The sequence below is a fragment of the Diabrotica virgifera genome, chromosome 2 (assembly GCF_917563875.1).
Source record: "Diabrotica virgifera virgifera chromosome 2, PGI_DIABVI_V3a".
In the NCBI taxonomy this organism is placed as follows: domain Eukaryota; kingdom Metazoa; phylum Arthropoda; class Insecta; order Coleoptera; family Chrysomelidae; genus Diabrotica; species Diabrotica virgifera.
The window spans coordinates 230,937,210-230,960,928 of record NC_065444.1 but is presented as its reverse complement, the minus strand read 5'-3'; the positions used below and the strand labels follow the sequence as shown (position 1 = coordinate 230,960,928).

The 23,719-nt window shown below is 33.0% G+C and overlaps 1 protein-coding gene across 5 annotated transcripts in view; it reads left to right on the top strand.

The window, feature by feature from the left end:
- LOC126880481 (ATPase family AAA domain-containing protein 2-like) overlaps positions 1-23,719 on the top strand; it is a 168,646-nt gene that overhangs the window by 114,938 nt on the left and 29,989 nt on the right. For all 5 annotated transcript variants that reach the window (XM_050644343.1, XM_050644341.1, XM_050644345.1 and 2 more), the window contains 4 exons: positions 2,454-2,639; positions 5,372-5,664; positions 15,610-15,795; positions 19,024-19,202. In XM_050644343.1, coding sequence (XP_050500300.1) covers positions 2,454-2,639; positions 5,372-5,664; positions 15,610-15,795; positions 19,024-19,202 — 844 coding nt within the window. The remainder of the gene's footprint in view (positions 1-2,453; positions 2,640-5,371; positions 5,665-15,609; positions 15,796-19,023; positions 19,203-23,719) is intronic.

Sequence of the window (23,719 nt, the reverse complement as noted above, 5' to 3'; positions counted from 1 at the left end):
CTGCTCTCCCTGATCCAACCAAAACAAACCCCAGCGTGCAGTCCCGAATTGCAACGAACGAAATGGCATAGATGCCCTAGCGGCAACTGCTAGCAAAAGACTAAGTTTTCACTCTAATGGCATATAGCATATCCCACCAGAATGAAAACAATGGGAACCTTCTCTGGTTACACCTCCGAGGCTTCTACAATTTGCAAGCCATACGGATGCTGAGACTAAGGAAGATGAGGGAATTCTACAATTTACAATTCACGTCCCATCTGCTCAGCGCGGTAAAGTTCCAACGAGACTGGTTCCCTTCATACTCCACACAGAGTAAATGTAAATAAAAAATGAATAACCATTTTCAATTTCGTTGCAAAACGAAAATACAGCCGAACCATATTCCAGTCCAATCAGAGAGTGCTGCAAGCACCTCTACCGGTTTCGAAACTTATTAGTCTCTCATCAGGAGGCACATATGCTGCTCTCCCTGATCCAACCAAAACAAACCCCAGCGTGCAGTCCCGAATTGCAACGAACGAAATGGCATAGATGCCCTAGCGGCAACTGCTAGCAAAAGACTAAGTTTTCACTCTAATGGCATATAGCATATCCCACCAGAATGAAAACAATGGGAACCTTCTCTGGTTACACCTCCGAGGCTTCTACAATTTGCAAGCCATACGGATGCTGAGACTAAGGAAGATGAGGGAATTCTACAATTTACAATTCACGTCCCATCTGCTCAGCGCGGTAAAGTTCCAACGAGACTGGTTCCCTTCATACTCCACACAGAGTAAATGTAAATAAAAAATGAATAACCATTTTCAATTTCGTTGCAAAACGAAAATACAGCCGAACCATATTCCAGTCCAATCAGAGAGTGCTGCAAGCACCTCTACCGGTTTCGAAACTTATTAGTCTCTCATCAGGAGGCACATATGCTGCTCTCCCTGATCCAACCAAAACAAACCCCAGCGTGCAGTCCCGAATTGCAACGAACGAAATGGCATAGATGCCCTAGCGGCAACTGCTAGCAAAAGACCAAGTTTTCACTCTAATGGCATATAGCATATCCCACCAGAATGAAAACAATGGGAACCTTCTCTGGTTACACCTCCGAGGCTTCTACAATTTGCAAGCCATACGGATGCTGAGACTAAGGAAGATGAGGGAATTCTACAATTTACAATTCACGTCCCATCTGCTCAGCGCGGTAAAGTTCCAACGAGACTGGTTCCCTTCATACTCCACACAGAGTAAATGTAAATAAAAAATGAATAACCAATCTCGTTGGAACTTTACCGCGCTGAGCAGATGGGACGTGAATTGTAAATTGTAGAATTCCCTCATCTTCCTTAGTCTCAGCATCCGTATGGCTTGCAAATTGTAGAAGCCTCGGAGGTGTAACCAGAGAAGGTTCCCATTGTTTTCATTCTGGTGGGATATGCTATATGCCATTAGAGTGAAAACTTAGTCTTTTGCTAGCAGTTGCCGCTAGGGCATCTATGCCATTTCGTTCGTTGCAATTCGGGACTGCACGCTGGGGTTTGTTTTGGTTGGATCAGGGAGAGCAGCATATGTGCCTCCTGATGAGAGACTAATAAGTTTCGAAACCGGTAGAGGTGCTTGCAGCACTCTCTGATTGGACTGGAATATGGTTCGGCTGTATTTTCGTTTTGCAACGAAATTGAAAATGGTTATTCATTTTTTATTTACATTTACTCTGTGTGGAGTATGAAGGGAACCAGTCTCGTTGGAACTTTACCGCGCTGAGCAGATGGGACGTGAATTGTAAATTGTAGAATTCCCTCATCTTCCTTAGTCTCAGCATCCGTATGGCTTGCAAATTGTAGAAGCCTCGGAGGTGTAACCAGAGAAGGTTCCCATTGTTTTCATTCTGGTGGGATATGCTATATGCCATTAGAGTGAAAACTTAGTCTTTTGCTAGCAGTTGCCGCTAGGGCATCTATGCCATTTCGTTCGTTGCAATTCGGGACTGCACGCTGGGGTTTGTTTTGGTTGGATCAGGGAGAGCAGCATATGTGCCTCCTGATGAGAGACTAATAAGTTTCGAAACCGGTAGAGGTGCTTGCAGCACTCTCTGATTGGACTGGAATATGGTTCGGCTGTATTTTCGTTTTGCAACGAAATTGAAAATGGTTATTCATTTTTTATTTACATTTACTCTGTGTGGAGTATGAAGGGAACCAGTCTCGTTGGAACTTTACCGCGCTGAGCAGATGGGACGTGAATTGTAAATTGTAGAATTCCCTCATCTTCCTTAGTCTCAGCATCCGTATGGCTTGCAAATTGTAGAAGCCTCGGAGGTGTAACCAGAGAAGGTTCCCATTGTTTTCATTCTGGTGGGATATGCTATATGCCATTAGAGTGAAAACTTAGTCATTTTGGTAAAATCTTCATCAACTTTGAAATCTGTCTCTTATGTTAATGTTACAAATACTTTTTAGGTATTCATAGAAGCGAGGAAAAATGTACCCAGCATAGTTTATATTCCCAATATAGATACATGGTGGTCACTTGTGTCTGATACCGTACGAGCAATATTTAATTCACAGTTAACATCCTTGGAACCTAATATTCCTATACTGTTTTTGGCTACAGCAGAAAATTCATATGAATTATTACCTGAACAGGTAGGTACGATTATTTATCTGTATAACAATACTTTATGCTTTCATTGTAAATATTGCTGTATCGAAATTTATTGTAAATTTTTTCTTCTCCACAATTTGTTTCTGCACATATTCGCAATAAGTTAACGTTCTCAGATGTGAACTTGAATCAACTGAAACCACTATAGGCGATCGGCACACCCTTAATTTGAAGCTTAGAAATCGAAAAAGCGACCATGATAGGTGAATGGCAAATTTTGCCCATTCTTTATGTTTTCGAGGTCGCTGAATCCGAATATGAAGTTTATTTTTATCTAGAATTGGTGGAAAATGTTCAAAAATTTAATTTTATACAAAAATGCAAAAAATCAATTTTGATGATTTTTCATATTTACTTTGCTGTATCTTTGGTCGCTGTAAATATTTCTTTTTTTTTCCAAATTTTACTGTGTCATTTTTGAAGAATTTAGATAACAATGAAATTTGTCTCCGAAATGTTTAAACAAATTAAAGGGGAAGTTGTTAATTTTTAAAAAAATTGTCGTCAGATTTCGTTAGTTTTATGTTTACTTAAAAAAGTTGAGTGACAAACTTTTTAGTTTATAATTTTAATCAACACAGGATTAAAACATAAGTCATGAACAAGTTTTCGGGAAAATTTTAAGTCAAAATATGCAATACAAAAAAAGTTGTGTGACTTTATAGACGAATAGCACTCCCCCAAAAAAACTAAAAATCATTTTTGAATTCCTCGTTCAATGTATAGCAAACAATCTTTGTTTATCTTTTTTCATATGAAGAGTACAGGGGGAAAACGAGGAATCACATTTTATACATATTGAGATAAACACCAATAAGGTAGGCCGCACATCAAAGAAACATGAAACGTAAATTACGTTTCATGGAAATAAAACACTGCTAAACAAATATACGTCCGGCCATTTATGAAACTCTCCGAAAATTAAAATGTGTCATGAGCATGAATCACACTCGTTTCATTGGTAGGCGGACTTTGAGATTTGTTTAGCAGTGTTTTATTTCCATGAAACATGTTTCACGTTTCATGTTTCATGTTTTTCGTTTCATGTTTCGTTGGTGTGCGGCTTGCCTTAAGGTTAATAATTCTTATGATATCTAAAAACTACTTGGGAGATTCTTAGCAGAATTCTAGCAAATCTTATTCTATAATATTAGTATAAAATGAATCTATATTAACTTATTAATTTAATAATTCACCAAAAATTGATAACATTGCTTATTTTTGTTCAGTGGCGTGCGGACAATCCTGATCCGTCGCCTGGATACCAATTCTTAAAAAATTTATATAAACTAATCTTTCTCTTTATTGTCCTGAATCGATAGCCTAGTCGATAGTACCCAGTTTTTGCTACTACATGGCGAGAAAAGCCAAAATTAATGAAAAAGAAGCGTTTTATTTCTTTTGTATAAAAACGTCGCCTCATGAAAAAAGGCAAGAAAGATTTTTCGTTTTAGATTTATTCTCATTATTTCTTTAAAAAAATTCAGGCGATTAAAATTCTTAATTGTATGTAAAAAAATGCGCAATAACAACCTCTTCAAACCCACCAAATTACAGTTGCATATCTCAACCGTTTTTAGAGCAATACATAAGCATTTGCGAACATACGTTTATGAAGTAAACTGTCATTATTTTTCATACAGAATTACCTCTTAAAGGTTGTCACAGATATTTAAAAACACCCTGTATTGATGAAAAACATGGCTAGTTGTTAAAGTACCTAATTTTTTTATTATCCAGCATAAGCGAATGAATCAAAAAACAGAATGTTAAGAAAATCTGAGGCTATTGTTAGGTTTTCATTTCAGTATTTTATAAATGCTAGAATATTCCATAGGGTGTGGCAAACTTTGAGAAAAAACACTGTTTGATTGGTGCACCCGGTATACAATGACAGTTTACTTGTCTAGCAACAATATTATTACAGCGATTTGTTAATGAGTAAGGCTATAATATATTGAAAAAAATCACTTAAATCGGACAACAGGTTTAGGAAATTCGAGACATCAAAAATGACCTAGTTTTAAGGTGTCCCGATTTTTTTCTCCGTGTAGTATTTGGGTCACCTGATGAGAGGTCATAAATATGCATTACTTCAAAATATAATGCAAGGAAAAATAGAAGGAAAACGGAATCCAGGCCGTAGAAGAATGTCATGGTTGTGGAATTTGAGAGAGTGGTTTGGCTGCACCACTAATGAACTTTTTAGGTCAGCTGTAAATAAAGTCAGGGTAGTCTTGATGATTTCCAATCTCCGATAGGAGTGGCACAAGAAGAAGAAGAAGTAGTATGCAGTTGAGCTTTTGAGTTGTCTATCATTGTAGTGTTTCTTCAGGTGGTGGGGGTTGCTGTTACCGCACGTCGAATCTATTGGCACATTGGTTTGTGAGGCTATTGTCCGATTTTATCTTTTTCTGGAAATATAAGCTAAGTAATTGCCTTGTTATTAAGTAAAGTTGGCTGCTTTGTCTTTACAAAAAAGAGATTCTCAGCTCGGCCGGATTTGAACTCACGAGCCCTGAGTTTTTACGTTCCGTCGGTTTTCTTAAAACTAAAAAGTCACTAAAATTTTAACATAACGTCAGCTGGAGATTGTGTACAAGTCAATCCGAGGCCTTTGGCATTGGATACGTTAGTAGTAGAATGTGTAGACATAATTAGCTTATCGTGTAGAAAAAACTATTTTATTTAATGACAATTATTATTTTCTCAGGTTCAAAAGCTGTTTTCATATTATCGAAGGGAAGTGATAGAAGTCGAAGCTCCTACTGCCGACTTGAGGAGACTCTTCTATAAACCCCTTATAATTGAAAGTAGTTTGAAGTCTGTAAAAAATGCAAGGGAATTACCAAAAACTCCTCCGCCTCTTCCTAGGGCACCAACTCCGCCACCATTACCACTTGACGAAAAAGAAACCAAAAAATTGTATGAAGAAGAAGAACATACGCTAAGAGAACTTAGAATATTTCTTAGGGATATGTGTAAAAAATTAGCGAATAATAGATTGTAAGTATACAAATTTTCTAGATTGATAGATTTATCTAATATTAAGGGGCCTTTATCATGTGTCAATTTCGAAATAAAAGTATTAAAATATGCAAAAATGAAATTTTTATTAATTTTCAACATCTTATAAATTCAAAATGGCTGTCCATTTTGCGACTGTCATAAAATTGGCGGCGCCCATAATTTTGTACTAAGGAATTATCTGAAACATAAAATGTACAAAGTTTTCTATTTCATATACTAGTAACTATATTTTTCTACGAGCGTGCAAACATGTTTACTTTCGCGCACGCATTTTAGTTTAGAAAGTTTTACTTTTTCGCACGCGTTTTAATTTAGATATGTTAATATGGCCTTAAAGTAATTAAAATACATGCAATAAACTAATATTTAGATATTATTTACTAAAAGATAAAAAAGGGTTCAAGGCAGGTTTTGCTGCATAATCTTCACTGATGATGCATAAGGATGCTGAAATAGTTACTATATGGAGATGGTAGTCCAACTCTGAATCGAATATAAACAAAACCTGCCTTGAACCCTTTTTTATCTTTTTCATTTTTACTCAATTTGTGAGTATTTAGAAACTGTCTTTCGGTCCTTTTCCTAGACGAAGAGAAGGTAAATGCGTGGCCTAAGTGTCCTCTATTTGCTTTCTCCTATTTCGTCGTCTCTATGTGATTATATATTGTAAAATCCGGAGATATGGGATGCAGCCAGAAAGCAGTTTATTAACGAAAAGTCTTGGATTTAAAATATTGTTTATTATATTTTTATTTCAATTATTCTAATTGTTTAAAAAGTAGTAAACTTTGTATCTAGGGCTTTTCGTTTTCCTCGTAATTATTTACTAATTTATTTCAAATATATCTTATTGTGTTCATGTTTTAATGAAATTAACGCGACAATTCGATGAAATAAAATAATTTTGACATAATATTTGAAAGTCAAATCAGTAGACAATAACAGTGGTTTTGAATCGTCGTCATGGAAACCAAGATCGTCGTCATGCTAACCAATTATGCTGAAACTTTGGTTTTGACAAACTTGTCAAAGAATTAATTTGTGTATGAATTTTCATATTAATTAAATTAATTGATTAAGATTTGGTCATTTTTTAAAGACTCGTAGAAAAAATATTGTTCCTAACGCTTGCAGAAAGTCTCTTTTCGCACTCGACTGCTTGCCGAACTCCCGCTTCGCGTCGTTCGGCAAACTGCAGTCGCGTACGGAAAAGTATGACTTTCTGCACTTGTTAGGAAAATAACTATATAACTTAAAAAAAAACAATTTCTTTAAAGAAATGACTCATGACAGCGGTTTAAGCCAACATTTTCGATTTTTTTGCAATTTTTGGCAGTTTACAACCGAAAAAGGTAGAGGAAATTTATAGCGGTATTTTAATTCGTGCTATACTTAAATGTGTTGAAGTTACTTGATTAAAATTTCAGAAGGATGGGTCAAATAGTTTATCAGAAATCGTTGTCGCCGTATGTAAAAAAGGTATTTTGATAAAAACCTGTTTTAAGGTTTTTTTATTGAAAAATAATTTAAAAAATTATACTAACGCCTCAAAAAATATTTGACCAATCATTCTGAAAGTTTAAGCAAGTATTTGTAACCACACATTCGAGTATCGCACGAACTATAATAACGCTATAATTGTAATTTTTCGACCTTTTTTTGGTTGTAAAACAGCCAAAAATTGCAAAAGAATTCGAAAATGTTGTGTTTAAACTGCTGCCATTCAATAATTTCTTTATTCGCTTCGTGCGTGAACATGGTGGGGGTACATGAAACGATGCCAGCGTGAGTAGCGGCGAAATATCGATACATTTTTGGCAAAGTAACGTAAGTGACATTTTTGGCGATAATCATGTTTGCTATTAAACTAACGCAATTATTGTTTAAGTTTAGAAGGTACTGCCAAAGTGTAGTAAGCCTATACAGAATATTACGTTCAAAGTAATTCTAGGCTTACTACACTTTGGCAGTACCTTCTAAACAATAATTGCGTTAGTTTAATGGCAAACATGATTATCGCCAAAAATGTCACTTACGTTACTTTGCCAAAAATGTATCGATATGACAATTTTAGCGATTCTTCGTAATGTCAGTGTCATTGTTGTTTGTATAACAAATTTTTTCAAAAATGGTAAATAAATGTTGCGTAAGTATTTAATTGTGCTAATAATATCCAAAAAAGTAAGCGTAATTTCTATAGATCTACAATAATGACTAATAAATTAGAGAAAAGATTTAAACTAGGACGAATAGACTCAAAAGACAGATTCACACCAAATAATCCCACTATAAAAATCACAAGGTTCCTCATCTTTTCTGATTGACGACCTTCGACTTCTAAGAGTAATAACAATTCTCTAAAGAGTTCTAAAAACAACCGTTTTTATATAAATGCAGACAAAAAATTGAAGAAATAACCCAGAAAATACAAAAAATCGCCGATATTAATAATAAACCTAAGAAATTTAAAAGTCAATAGTGTCAAAATTTTATAAATGTTAATAGTGTCAAAATTATACAGTGGAGTAAACTTGCCTGCGGTTGGACCAATTACAAACAAGCATTTTAATGCGGTAAATTTGAATTACTCCTCCTCGTTTTTTAAAAACGAAGGTAGATTTTTCCCGTTTTGTTCCGTTTGTGGTTGAAAAGATAAATTGTGATGAATTTTTAGACACCCATTTCTTAATACTACTTCATAGATAAATTGGAAAAGTATCGTTAAAAAACTAATTATTAATAATTTGCAACTTCACAATATGTATTTATCATATTTATGCTTAACTTCAAATTGTGGTCTCCAAAAATGTCAGGTGACGACAATAGGTGTCGCGTCTGTCATGAAAGGAGCGAATAGCACTTGTTTTTTTTAGTCGCACTTGTTTAATTTTTTTAATATATACTCCGTCTAATATACTTACCGTTGCACGTCATCCGCGTGCGTCATAGCCCGTGACGTCACATGATACCAACACGAAATATTTAGGCGGTAGGTGTGTTCTTTTTTAGGATCATTTTGCCGAATACACGGGAATTACAGCCACTAGACATATTTTATTATATACGCGTAGAAATAATATTTGAAGATTTCTATTGATGTTAACTTAAAGAAATACACAATAAGATGTTTCATTTAATTTGTATAAATGGATTATAAAGCGTTTTTATGAAGCGCATTTGTTCGGAACATACTGTAACTCTAATCAAACGAAGGTGATATTTTGGCATAAATTGGTAACATGTATTTAACTGTTGCGGTGATGACACTTCAGATTTGTTTTTATTCTTTACTATAAGTATTTGTTTTATTATATTTATTGTTTTTATTATTTACTTTAACGTAAGATGATAACTTAATTCTTGTTTTCTATTTCTAAAGTTTTTATTTGTTTACATTCAGTATTAATTTGTTTTGTTGTATAATCCACGTTTGCAATAATTATGTGATCTATTTGATTTAAAATCGATTCAGGATTTTTTTATACTTTGGCAGCTATGTCAACTGAGATATCTGCACGCAATGACGTGCAACGGTAAGTATATTAGACGAACTGTAGTTACTAGTATATTAAATAAAAACTGTACATTTTATGTTTCAGATAATAATTCTGAAGCCATTTCCTTGTGGCATTTTTATGATTAACTATTTATATGGGAAATAAACCACAATTAAATTGAAAAAAATAGTTTTATTTAAAATAAAATAATTTTTTTCAACTTAATTGTGGCTTATTTTCCTTATAAATAGTTAATCAGATAATAATTTCTTAGTACGAAATTATGGGCGCCCGTCAATTTTGGGACAGTCACAGGAAATCAGCCATTTTGAATTTATAAGATGTTGAAAATTAATAAAAACAATGTTGCCATATTTTAAGAGTGCATTTATTAAGCCAAAAAATCGTAGAACCTTATATACCATAAAAGTCACACAATATACATATTCCAAAATAAATGTTTTTTTTTAAATTGACACATGGTAGGCCCCTTAATAGATATTATGCTTAACATGTTCTAAGTATTTGAAGTAAATTAAATTAATTTTTAATATATGCATGACTGTTTGTGTCGCCATTAGAATATGATAACTGTTAAAAACTCCAGAAACAAATTCAAAATTCTTACAATTTATTTCTGTAACCCGTTCAACCATACACAAGTGATCTGTAAACTTATTTTTCTTGGGTTACCTTTCAGCATATGATCTCGGCGGTATAGGTGGTATTTTATATGTTAAATTACTGTGAGGTTACCATGTTTTTAAGTAAATGTTACTGTAAATTTGCTTTTTTGTCAAGTTTAGGCTTTCTTCCCTCCTCTTTCGCTTCCATTAACTGTCTTCTCTAGTGCCATCTCTTCTTGTGGAGTATTGGGCGCCATTGCGTTTCTTGGAAAAACGTGTAAGATCGCTGGCTGTCACGAGTGAGCGCATTTTCTTTCTTGTTCATTCTCTGGATAATCTGTAGTAGTTGATTCCATTCTCTTCTGTTTCTTGCTGGTTCTGACTTCACCCTATCTTGTCCAATTTTTTCGTGTTCTCTGATTGTAGGTCTTATCCAACAATTGGATCTCTCTTTATTTTCTCCTCAGGTTGGTATTCAAGTGGTTGTCCCGTTATGTTATTTTGATCTTTCCTCTGGTATGACCAACCCATTTCCATTTTTTTTTGTCGATTGTAGTAGATGTTAGTTTGTTTCGTTCTTTCCCATAGTTCTGCATTTGGTCAGTATATTTTCAGGACATTTCTTATAGATTTGTTTACAAAGCTGGTAGTTTTTTAGCTATAGATTCGTTCTGTTTCCATGTTTCTGCTGCATAAAGTAATATAATTTTGATGTAGCTATTAATAGTCGAGGAAATGAAGCTGAAAAAATGGCAAAACCTCGCAATTTTTTCGTCCAGCATCGATTTTTACAAAAATTTGGGATTAGGCTCATTTCACTCTCTAGTTCATTTTCTATATTGAGCCGTTGTACTCTTTTGGTTTTGGAAGGGTGAAAACTACCCCTAGTTTTAAAAAAATATAAAATAACATTTTAAACTTTAATATTGTCAACATTTGGTTCTTATTAGTTACATAATGAATGTTTTATGCTTTAAGATATACTATCATAATATTTCAACCCTTAAAACCACCCTTGTTGGAGCTATATATAAAAAATTTACTTATCCTAAAATAATAATTTCGGCTTGCATCGATTTACATAAAAATTTGGGATTAGGATCATCTCACCCTGTACTTCATATTCTATATCATGCTTAAGGGCGTTGATTATTTTTAGGGGTGTAAACTACCCCTTATTGTCAAAAATTATATTAGAACATTGTAAACTTTAATATGGGTAAAATTTGGTTTTGATTGGTTAAATAATGATTGTTTTATACTTTAGGATATAACGACACCTGATATGAAAAACATTGTAACTCACTTTTGCTTAGTTTACAGGAGAGCGATTTAAAGAAATTTCCAAAACATTTTATTTTTTTACTGTGTCAGCTTATATATTTCTTGTAATGTTCTTAATCCATATTTTATAACTTTTTCTCAGCTTTTCACTTTTACATATCACATTGTTGTCAACATTACTGGTCCTGATTTAGGTCGAGTTACAATAGCAATTTTTTTCAGAATTTTAGGTGAAGATCATTGTAAGTGGTTCATACAATGATATTTCAACACAGTATGTTTCTTTGGTTAGGTGCATATAAATTGTAACTAATCAGTAAATATCCAAATAAAGAGATTATAATTAATTTGTTTTATTGGTTTTACTTGAAACGTGACTTTTTTACTCAGACAAGCAGTATTTAAGAATTTACGTCATACATACTAACAGGTAGTAGGTAAATAAAATAATATCTTTTAGATTTATTTATTACAAAATGAACATTTACAAATTATAAAACAGTTTATATTGTATTAAAAAATAAACAAAATTAACCCATAGCAAACTTTTATTCAGAGTCATCATCCGAATATTCACTTTGTTGAGAGTGTGGAAGATTTAACTAAAAACTGCAATATTGCTCTGGTATAGCTTTACTAGAGCACAAAGCAACAAGATCTTTATATTTTCAGGTTGTTATGGGAAGTAACCCATTAAATGCTAAAGGAATTTGTACTTCCCATAAATTGTGAAAATTTTTATTCCTGGATTTGGCAGCCCTTTTGCTCGATTTTGGTTTGCATTCTAAGTTTATAAACGATAATAATTGATCAGAAATAAGATTGTACTGAAAACTAATAATATGTGGTTGTTCTTTATATTATATTTTTACGTATTGTATTTTCGACCAGAAAACTTGGCGTTTATCTATATCTAAATCCCAATTCGGTATTTTCTTTAACATTGATTTAAAGTCCAAGATGTCATTTTGACTTAGTTCTTTCAAATTGTATGGTTTTCCTGTGACTTTAGCACACCTTATCAGTGTAGGTATACCACTGTTGTGTTACATAAACAACTTGGTTCTTTTTTCTTCGCTCAATAAGGGCGTGCATTGAATCACCCTCAGATTGAGAGTGGCCCACCTCAAAAAACGTGTGTGTAATAATAATATTCATGATCTTAGCTGCATAAATATACATCAAAAATATTATTCGATTTCGATTTTGTCCTACACAGCAATCTGAATAAAATCTAAACTCTAATGCTCCATGAGCAACTTTTCTCTTAATAAAATCAAATAGCGCACTACTTATTTCATTAGGCTCCTTTTTACCTGTGGTTTCATCCCATGCATAACAATAACCCCTAACTGATGAAAAAAGGTTGATATAACTTAGTACCTACCTAATAATCTATACTAAACTGTTAAGGGGGTAGGCGCAAAATCTTGGTCCAATGGAATTTAAATGCATTCATTTTTTTTTCGAATCCTGAGAAACCTAATAGGTAAGTATATTTTAAAAAAATTAAACGCAGAATGAAAGATTAGATTATTACCGAGGGCCGAAAGTCTGAAAACATCTATAAAGTTTGTTTTAATAAGTTACATGGATGAAAAAAAAAGAGAAAATTTAGTGTGGTTTCTAATTTCAAATATTTCATTCGAAAGAAACTTTTTGTTTATTCTAAGGGACTTTCGACCCTCGGTAATAATGTAGGTAATCTTTCATTTTGAGTCCAAATTTTTCAAAAATATTTATTAGTTTTCTCACTATTCAAAAAAAAATAAATGTAACTGAATAGCATTGGATCGAGATTTTGCGCCTACCCCCTTAAGTTTCTCTTTAAAATTAAATTAGTTTATAATCAAGATTACGTATCATCATTGTCTTTGAGATTTTTGTCTTTTATAGCTAAATAGAAAAAAATCCTCATTTTTCTTATTTAAAAAATTCGTAGCACAATAATTGTGTTAATATTCATTAAATTTAACACAGCACGTTTATTTTTAGATATGTTTACATTAACACACGAACCAGTAGCTATACAAGAACTAAAAGTAGTCATTACCCAGAAATTTCGATAAATTCTCAAGTTCTGCAATCTTGCATTTTGCAAATATATTCCTTTCAACAATCAAACCTGCGAAATGAGTCATAATAACATTGTAAGAACAGGTTACTATTTCGTTCAGTGATCGTTATCCCTACAAAATGTTAAATGTTGGATGTAAACACATGGTAAATTGACTTACAATGTTTTTCATCGTAATATTCCACTACCTTGCTTTCTTGTATCACAACTTACAATGCAATTATAAAAACTTACTCAATAAATGTTTCGAGAAAAACATTGTATCCCATGTTACAATGTTTTAGTAAAAAATTTTCATCAATAATAAAAAATTTTGATATTGTAACATTGGTTACAACGTTTTTTCCACCCAGTGATCAAAAATTTGCACTTACAATGAGGTTATTTTGTTAAATAACTTTATAATTACATAAGATAGGATAAAAGTTCTTAGACCAAATTGAAGGTTATCGTTTATAGAAGCTATTTAAGCCATAGTTGAAAAACATTGTAAGTGGAGATACCATGTTTTTCATATCAGGTGTCGATAATATCATAATATTTCAACCCTTAAAAACCACCCTTAATAACATTACAGTTTTTATAAGTAGATATTTTAATAGGTCTATACAGAAAAAAAAATAGAATTAAAGAATTACAAAAACATCTATTTACACAAAAATACGAATTTACAAATATGTACAAATACAAATACAAATAGTTTTTTAGTCATCTTCCAGTATACGAACCGGTTCTGTGGTATTATACATACATTGAAAATTATCCATAAGCGGACTATCCGAATTTTTCGAAAAAAAAATTCGTTTTATAAACATAGCTCCTTCATTTTTGGCGGTGAAAAGTTTTTTCAAAAATGATTTTGTAGGATTTTTGAAGAGTTATAAGACTGTGTAAGCTAAATTCCGTAAGATCCCTCAGTTTTTAATTAGGGTGGGTTTAAAGGGCTCGAATAAGGGGGTGTTTGCTCGTAAATAGAGGATTTAAACAGCTATATCTCGCTAACTGTTCACTGTAATGAAAATCTATGCACAAAACAATTTTAGCTATTAAAGAAGCTACAATTTAGTGGTCTGTCATTTTTTTCGTATCTCCAGTATTTTCGGAGATATTTTGAAGTAAAAAGTGAAAAATGGGAAATTCCAAAAAATTAATATTTCTTTAAACTCCAATTTTTCTAAAATAAGGCCTTTTAAATAGGTCAAACTTCCTGAGTGTATTGATAATACAAATATAAAAGGAAATACAGAAAGGTGAAGACCAATTTTTAATCAGGAGGGTAGTTAAGGGGTTGTTTAACTGATTTTTACATAGAGAATAGCAGGTACCGATCTTTTTTTGATCATAAGTCACTTACTTTTCAGATTAGAAACTTTTTATTATTTTTTTTTTGAAAGGCCTAACTGTATACTTGAAAAAAGATTATTTAAGTTTTCCTCGAAAAATGCAAAGTTTTTCCGTTATTTTACTTTGAATATTTCAAATTATGCATTTGACGAAAAAAGCTAACTTTTAACATGCCGTATCTCGGTTTGTATTGGTCTTAGCGATATTACAGAAAAATAATTTGGTTTGTGTTACTAAAAGCTACAATTTTGATTACTACAGTTTTTTTGATTAAATGCATATTTTTCGAGGTATTCTCAAAAAACCCTCTAAAAAAGTCGATTTTTTCATCGCAAAACTGTTACTTGCAAGCGCAAATAACTCGAAAAATATTAGTTTTACGAAAAAAATGTAAAAAACATTTTTTTCTTAGAATTACTTTTTACATCGATTCACATAGTTAAAATGTAATAAAAAATTCCCGCCCCCGAGATGGGGTGGCAACCACCCCCAAGGTTTTAGCGTACAGCGGCATGATATAGAAAATGATCCTTGGACTATTCCCTACCTTCTGTGAAAATTTCAAGTAAATCCATGCTGGACGAAAAAATTGCGAGCCAAAATGCTTCATTTCCTCGACTATAAAGGTTTTACTTTTTGTTGTTTCCGATATTTCACTTGCTTGTCAAATTGTGTTTAACCCTGGATTGCTACACTTATTTTCTAAACTCAATCTGCTACATCGGGGTACAGTGGTACCCCAAATAAAATCGACCTAAAATATTTATATATGTATGTTTTAAGGACTTATGACAAAAACAATCTTAAGATAACGTGTTAAGAATTTATTTTGTATACAAAAATATTTTATTATATTATTATTCACAAGTTTATTTTCATATTTTCCACACCCACTACTGCAAATTGGTGTAACTTACAAACAAGGTTGGGGTACAAGTGTACCCCAGGTAGCATTCCAGGGTTAAAATCATTGAATGAGTATATTGAGCCTTTATTATTCTCTTATGTACATCCTTTTTACACCCCTCCCCTTTCTTTTGGATAATTTGGAAACAAGTTGATACATAGAATTTAACAATACTTTAATTTTTAGATTTTTTATGTTTACCAAACCGGTAGATACCGAAGAAGTACCTGATTATACCAACATTATTAAACAGCCCATGGATTTAGAAACAATGATGACTAAAGTTGATTTTCATCGTTACGAATGCGCTAAGGATTTTTTGACCGACATCGAATTAATTTGTCAAAATGCTTTAGAATATAATCCTGCCAAGTAAGTAACCCTTATAAATCAATATTTATACTAGATAGATATATTCAGTGAGGTGGCTTTTGTTTAATAATTTGTTTTTTAGCTAATTTTTGACTGTCTTCCCAATAGCCAATAGTATTTGCTGAGTTTCAAGCCAAGTTGTTTTTTCCAGGTCAGTCTTTTGTCCATTGGCCCACCTTCCTCCGTGTAGGAATCAGACTTTTCTCTATTTAGTCCTACCGTTTTTCTACTGGAAAATAGACCCTTAAATGACCCAATGCTTCTGGCTACTTTCTTTCAGACAGCTCGGGATATCCCCATGCATCGCTCCCTAAGGAGCACGTCCAGGGATGTTCCGGGTCGGAAGAGGGGGTGGTTTTAGTTGGTAGGCGGCTGGTTAGGGGGGGCATGCGGGACGCACGGGCCATATTGTGGTTGGTGTGCCCTAGCGTGTTCTCCTTTCCTGTCCGAGTCCAACAGTACTAGGGACACCTTCCCTAGTCTGCTAAGAGCGTTCCACCTCAGTCCAAAAAAAAAGAATGTGTGTGTACTTTGTACGCACGTAAGAAGTTATACTTCTATTATATGATTATATGACTATAAACGAAATTAATGTACTTTTTATTTATATTTTATTTAAATATAAAACTAATTTATACTTACTACTTCTCAAAAATTTTTATTAAAACAGTGCAAAAAATTAAAATAATAAAACACACACAAACACATTAAAAATGCCACAAATGATTTCTGAACATTAATTGTCGGAATTTTTTTAACTAAATACGTATTTTCTGAAAATAAAATTATATAATAAATGTCGGAAAAATGAAAGAATACCCATGACCGAACATATAAAACACGCTGTATTTTCCTGTCACCGTGTCACAAAGAAAATTGTCCAGTGCAAGTACATGTAACAATAATTATTACATGTACTTGCGCTGACCAATTTTTCATCTGACACGGTGACAGGAAAATACAGCGTGTTTTATATGTTCGTTCATGGGTATTCTTTCATTTTTCCTACTGTACTTACAATCATAAAATGTATAAAAAAAAATAAAAGTTTCTATTGGGATTCGAACCAACCAGCGCGGCTGGTATTGGCGTTGTATTGGGGTTCACTCGCATTAAACGCTTCGCCACGGAGACAGTGTGTCATTATGTGCGAAGATCGACTAACTAAACGGATTAAACTTTTGACATTTTTAAATTATGTAAATCAAATTATTTTGATTTTGAATTGACATGATTTAGAATTGAAAAAATACAACAAAACATAGAGTAAGAAAACAATATATTAGGTGAATATTGATAGAAATTTTGATGGTAATCAAATTATGTAAATAAAAGTATTACATACTATGTATTTTGGTAGGTTCAAATAGGTAGGTACCTATGATACATTTACAATTATTACGTACCTGTTGCTTTAAAAACTATTTAAAAATCACTACAATTATAAACTTTTTTGTTTCTGTCCTCACAACAATAAAACCTAATATATTATACATTTGTTTACCTTCATATTGAACAATTATTTATTATTGACAGATCATTTCAACACCCAATCAGAGCCCGTATAACGACTAATAAATTTCGCGATCACTTGCATCGTGCAAAGTGGCTATGTTCAAATATCATAACAAAATTTGATCAACTATTTTTAAAACACTTACCAGTGTAAGATTCTTTAGCTTTAAATAAGCGAGATCGTAGATCGTTCCGGTTGATTGTTGTTATCCACAGTTCTCTACGCCTTCGAGCTAATAGGTTTTTTATCAGTAATTTTGCGGCACTCATACTAGTCACAGTTTGATGGGCTTTCACATTGGCATGCAACAATCATCTCTTCTATGTTAATAAATCCAAAAATATAATATGAAAACTATTTAAAAAGGCAGTATAACCATTAACTAACTTTTTGTTTGTTGTTTCTCTTCCTACAAATTTTAAAACGCAACAACCATACATAACCAAACCACAGTCCCACAGCTGTGCCACAGCTGCCATATTGGATAATTTTTGTCATGTCATTTGAACATCCAATCAGAACAAAGTTGTAATGCGACTGCGCCGGGATCAAAGGTTTTAATCTTATTAAAATTCACCCTCATATCGCGCGTAAAGAAGTATAACTTCAAAAGGTCAGTCTTTTGTCCAAGTGCATCTCTAAATATTTGACGCTCTCAGATTGAGGCAGATTTTGTTCATTTAGTGTAATAGTACTTTAGTAATTTAGTATAATGTACCTCTGCATTTGGTAAATGTAACCTGCACTGATTTTATTTCATTGACTTTGATTCTCCAGTTTCTTGTCCAATCCTGAATTTTCACTAGATGTTTTTGGAGAATTCTTGCTCCTATGACTGTGTCTTTGTGTTTGACCATTGTCGCTTTATCATCTGAAAAGGAAGCTGTAATTGTTTGGTTGCTTATTGGAAGATGAGCTGTGTACATAAGATAGAGCAGTGGACCAAGAACACTGCCCTGTAGTACCCCTGCCTTTATCAATGTGATTTCTGATGTTGTCTGTCTGTACCTCACAGTAAAATATCTTTCTTTTAGCTAGGATTCCATAATAATGTATAGTGTGTGGGGAAATGATTTTTTAAATTTAAACAGAAGTCCATCATGCCAAACCTTATCAAAGGCTTGACTCACATCTAAGAAAGCAGTCGTGCAATAACTTTTTTGCCCAATTGTGCTATGATCCTTTCTGAATCCGAATTGGTGGTCAGGAATCAGGTAGTTTTCTTCTATTATGGGAGTTAATTGGGTTATGAGTAGCTTTTCTAGGAGTTTACCAAGGACTGGCAGCAGGCTGATTGGTCTGTATGAAGTTACTTCATTTATAGGTGTTCCAGGTTTCGGAATGTATAAGCTCGGCAACTTTCCACTGGACCGGGAAGTATCCTAGTCGTAGCACTGCGTTGAATATTGTTGTTACTAACACGATCTTTTTTCTTGGGAGTTCTTTAATAAGACGGCCTTTGATCAGATGAAACTCTGGAGCCTTATCTGGATTTAAGTTTCTTCTGATTGTCTCGTATACCTCTTTGACTTTAAAGAGTTTTGGAATTTGGGACATTTGATGTGGAGCATCAAGAGTTTCTTTGATCTTAGCTTCTATTTCAGGCGTGTTTTGCGATGGAAGAGGTTGAAAGGCTTCCTCCAGATATTCACGGAAGATATTTGCTTTTTCCTTATCAGTATCCAGTATCTTACTAGTACTTTCATTTACAGATCATCTGCAGATAAACAAATTAGGCATAGAGCGTGTTCTCTTCGAGATTATGCATATACTTTAATAAAAACTGAAATGGATACCGATTTTGAGGACCGATGTCAAGAAATATCACAGAAGCGACGTCAAAGAAAGCACTGTCCGTTGAAGTACCTGCCTCCTTACATTTATACTCCAGGTTTGTACTTCGATTGTTACTGAATTTAAACATAAATAATCAACTGAAAAGACAGTTTATGTTTCCTTTCAATTCAGAGGCGATGCACTATCTCCAGACAGCTGTTTCTGTCTTACAGACTTCATCGGTGGAGCTGCGTACACGCCTCTGAAGCAAAACGAAACCACAACACTGTCTATGTGGAATTTTAAAGATCGTTTAAAATTCACTTTGGTACGCAATCAGCGACATCTCTTATATAAAAGCGAAAAGTCTCAGATACAGAATTCGCCATTATAATAAAAATTAAAGTGGTAAATAATTATTTAAATAAAATCCACAAGGAAAAGAAAAAGTTTTTCCTGTAGTTGGCTGTATACCATCAATCACAAAATTGGAAATCCCTTTAAAGGGCTACATCACAACAAAACGTTTTCGATTTTTATAAAAAATCATCATCAGTGTTAGATCTAAAAATAAGTATAACCGATTTAATGAATGTAAAGTTGGTATTTAAATTTTGACTAAGGTTAGAGCAAGTTGATTATACTTACAAACTGGATGCTAGCTGAGCCACCAAAGAAAAATATTCGGGTAAAAACCCTTTAACTATAACATAGATGCGTTAAAAGTGCATACTTTAATAAAATGTCTTATGATGGTCACATGACAACTAGGATAATGCCCTAAGGTAATGTAATGAATTTCCCAACACGTGGGATCCAAATTGAGTTGTTTACATTCCAGTGACTTAATGGCAATAAATGCAAAATGAGTGATGTTTCTGAAAGGTGTCAAAGGATAAACTGACAACGTGACGTAGAAGTTACCCTGTTTTACCACAGTCACCAGTTGTAATGAAAGATTTTTTTTAAATTTTCAACAGTAATAACAAACATCAACACAGTTGTGGCTATAATTACATTTAAGTATAAATGATTTTTATAATGCAAATAGAGAATTAGCCAGAGTGTATGCAGCCATCTATACATAATTCAAATGAAGTTGAATTAATTAGCGAATAATGGATCCATTTATGTTAAAGAACATCTGGGACCAAATAATTAAGTGAAAAAAAAATGTTTGCTAAGATGTTTTATTTATATGAATATGTTGATGATTGTGGCTCCCATTGAAGTTGAAAATTGAAGTAAGTCCAAATGCGTTGATGAAAATTTAATTTGCTATGAATTAAAAGGGGGGCTGTTGGTTTAATTGTACTAATTGGCAGAGTAGATTAGAGGGTCTGTAGTATAAATATGGAAGTCTGATATCAAAATAGTGTTGAAATTAAGATAAGTAGTATAAGTCAAAGGAGGAGACTGATATGATATAATGATATGTAGGTTAATTGGTTATAGATAGCTGAGTGTTGAAATTATAAGTGGAGACCGAATATTATTAATATTCTGTCTTCACTTCCAATGTCAACACTCAGCTATCTATAACCAATTAACTTACATATCATTATATCATATCAGTCTCCTCCTGTGACTTATACTACTTATCTTAATTTCAACACTATTTTGATATCAGACTTACATATACTACAGACCCTCTAATCTACTCTGCCAATTAGTACAATTAAACCAACAGCCCCCTTTTAATTTCATCAACGCAGTTGGACTTACTTCAATTTTCAACTTCAATAGGAACCACAATCATCAAACTATTCATATAAATAAAACATCTTAGCAAAAATTTTTTTCCACTTAATTATTTGGTCCCAGATGTTCTTTAACATAAATGGATCCATTATTCGCTAATTAATTCAACTTCATTTGAATTACGTATAGATGGCTGCATACATTCTGGCTAATTCTCTATTTGCATTATAAAAATCATTTATACTCTACCTACATCTGACATAATCAAGGTACTTAAATGTAATTATAGCCACAACTGTGTTGATGTTTGTTATTACTGTTGAAAATTTTTAAAAAACTTTCATTACAACTGGTTGGCTGTGGTAAATGTGGTAAAAAAGGGTAACTTCTACCTCACGTTGTCAGTTTGTCCTTTGACACCTTTCAGAAACATCACTCATTTTGCATTTAGTTGCCATTAAGTCATTGGAATATAACCAACTCGATTTGGATCCCATGTGTTGGGAAATTCATTACATTACCTTAGGTAGGACATTATCCTATATTAAAGTATGCACTTTTAATGCATCTATTTTATATTTAAAGGGTTTTTACCCGAATATTTTTCTTTGGTGGCTCAGCTAGCATCCAGTTTGTAAGTATAGCCAACTTGCTCTAACCTTAGTCAAAATTTAAATACCAACTTTACATTCATACTTATTTTTAGATCTAACACTGATGATGATTTTTTATAAAAATCGAAAACGTTTTGTTGTGATGTAGCCCTTTAATGGGATTTTAATAAAATTTTTATACCTTTTATAAAGGATTTTTCCAATTTTTTAATTATTTAAATCTGAAAACCTTTCGTGTTGGAACTTCTTTCTGATACATTCTTAAACTGTGACTTTTACAATTTATAAGACAACAAATCCCGAATAAAGAAAGCGAAAAGAACTCTACAATATGCAGTCACATTCCGCTTTCATTCGTCTAGGAAAAAACGGCCCGAAAGAAAGTTCCTATTACTCAAATCTGAGTAAAGATAGAAATGGAAAAGACAGTTTATACTCCGGTCAACTTACACATCCGAGGCTACAAAAATTACCATCAAGCTGAAAATTGGCAGGATTGTTCAAAATACCATCATAAATGAAATCTAAAAAGTCCTCATAAATCAGACCCGAGCTAAAAAATTTACGCGGGGTCAAAGGTCACCAAATATGGTTTTTAGCGATTTTCAGCGAAACGGTAAGTTTTATCATAAAATTAGTTGTAACAAAAATGTAGATTAGATAATAATCTATAAAACATATGTTAATACTTTTTTTCTAAGACCCACCGTTTTTAAGATATAACGATTCAAAAAGTGGTAATCGTCATATTATGCGCACACGTTTCCACACCACCTTTGAGGTAGTGTACTTAGCGCGTTTTTTTAACGTGGTTTCCCAAGTAGGCCTATTCCACGGACCTGTTATGATTCTGTTTAATTTGAAGCTATTGAATAATTGATATTGGCAAGGGTTAAAAATGATAAAAGTTATATAAAGCGGTATAAATTAAAAAAAAAAGGAAATTTATCAAACTAGTTCATAATTTTCTAATACTTCTGCTTCCCTTGTTCTTCTTTTCTTCACCTTCTAGTTCTTCTTCTTCTTGTTCATCCTGGGTGAAAGTAAATTCCCCCAATAATGACACATCGCATGGCTCCTCGATAGAATCAAATGAATCCTCAATTGTTAGTAATTTAACATTGGAGCACGACCGGTTTTGACAATTAGTGCATGCTACCGAACAAAACAGTCCAACTTTTTTGCAACCACATTTAGCGCTACATCCCTTTTTACAGTTGCAAAAAATTGTGTTCAGGAGTTTTTCCGGCGCAGGTGGGAGTAAAGTTTGAATTGGTTCTAATGAACTGTCGACTAATTTCCATCCCCAGTCTTTTGGATCTAGCTGATAACCAAGCCACACTTGAACTTGATAGCCGAAAAAACTACTGATGAGCAGCCGCTGAGGTTGGTAACTGCACTTGTTTTTTGTTTCGAGTACTTTTAAAGAAACATGCATATCGAAGCTTATCTAAGCACGTAGTTTTCTTAGGCGCTCCATACATAGAGAGAAGAAAGCTAATTCCGTGGGAAATAACTTCTTGTGGAGTTGAATTAGTTTTTTTTTTAACTTCAGCACATTCAAGTAAATCTTGTTTTTCAAACATTTTAAAAACAGCCGTTTTACCCCTCCTGAAAAATACAGATATCGTATCACAGCCAGTTATTGCGTATAAAAATAGTATATGATTTTGACACTTTGAAAAGTAGATAAACTTATCGATGAATATATTTCCGATTGGTGTTGACATAAACAAACTAAACTTGCATAAAGTTTATTGTATATTGAAATATTTATTAGTACTTAACAATAAACATTTTGCCTAGAAAGTTGTCTTTCATTATTATGTTCAAACCCTTCTGAGAAAAGAATAGGTAGGGTGATTAGATTAGCCAACGAACGTGTTTATTCCGACAAGACCCATCTTTACAAATTGAATTAAGGCGCATACATAAAAAGAATTATTATAAGTTAATACTTTGTCATATCAATTTACTATTTTTGTTGGGATTAAGCCGTAAAATTCAAATAATTGTTATTATTTTCGCGTTACATTCACTTTGTAAAGATTTTTTTGTCGGAACTGTAATATAATACAGCTTATACATTGCATCCCTCGGTTCGGTAGACCGCAAGCTGTACAGTAGAAACATTATTTATAATCTTATATTATTATGTGTAATATAAGTTAAGTTGACCGATAGAATATTATGTTTACTTGTATTACAGCTTCAGTTATGTATATACCTGGTGTACTAATACATATTATGACGATTAGAAGTCTTTCAACTCTTTGAATCGTTGTATCCCAAAAACGGTGGCTCTTAGGAAAAAAAG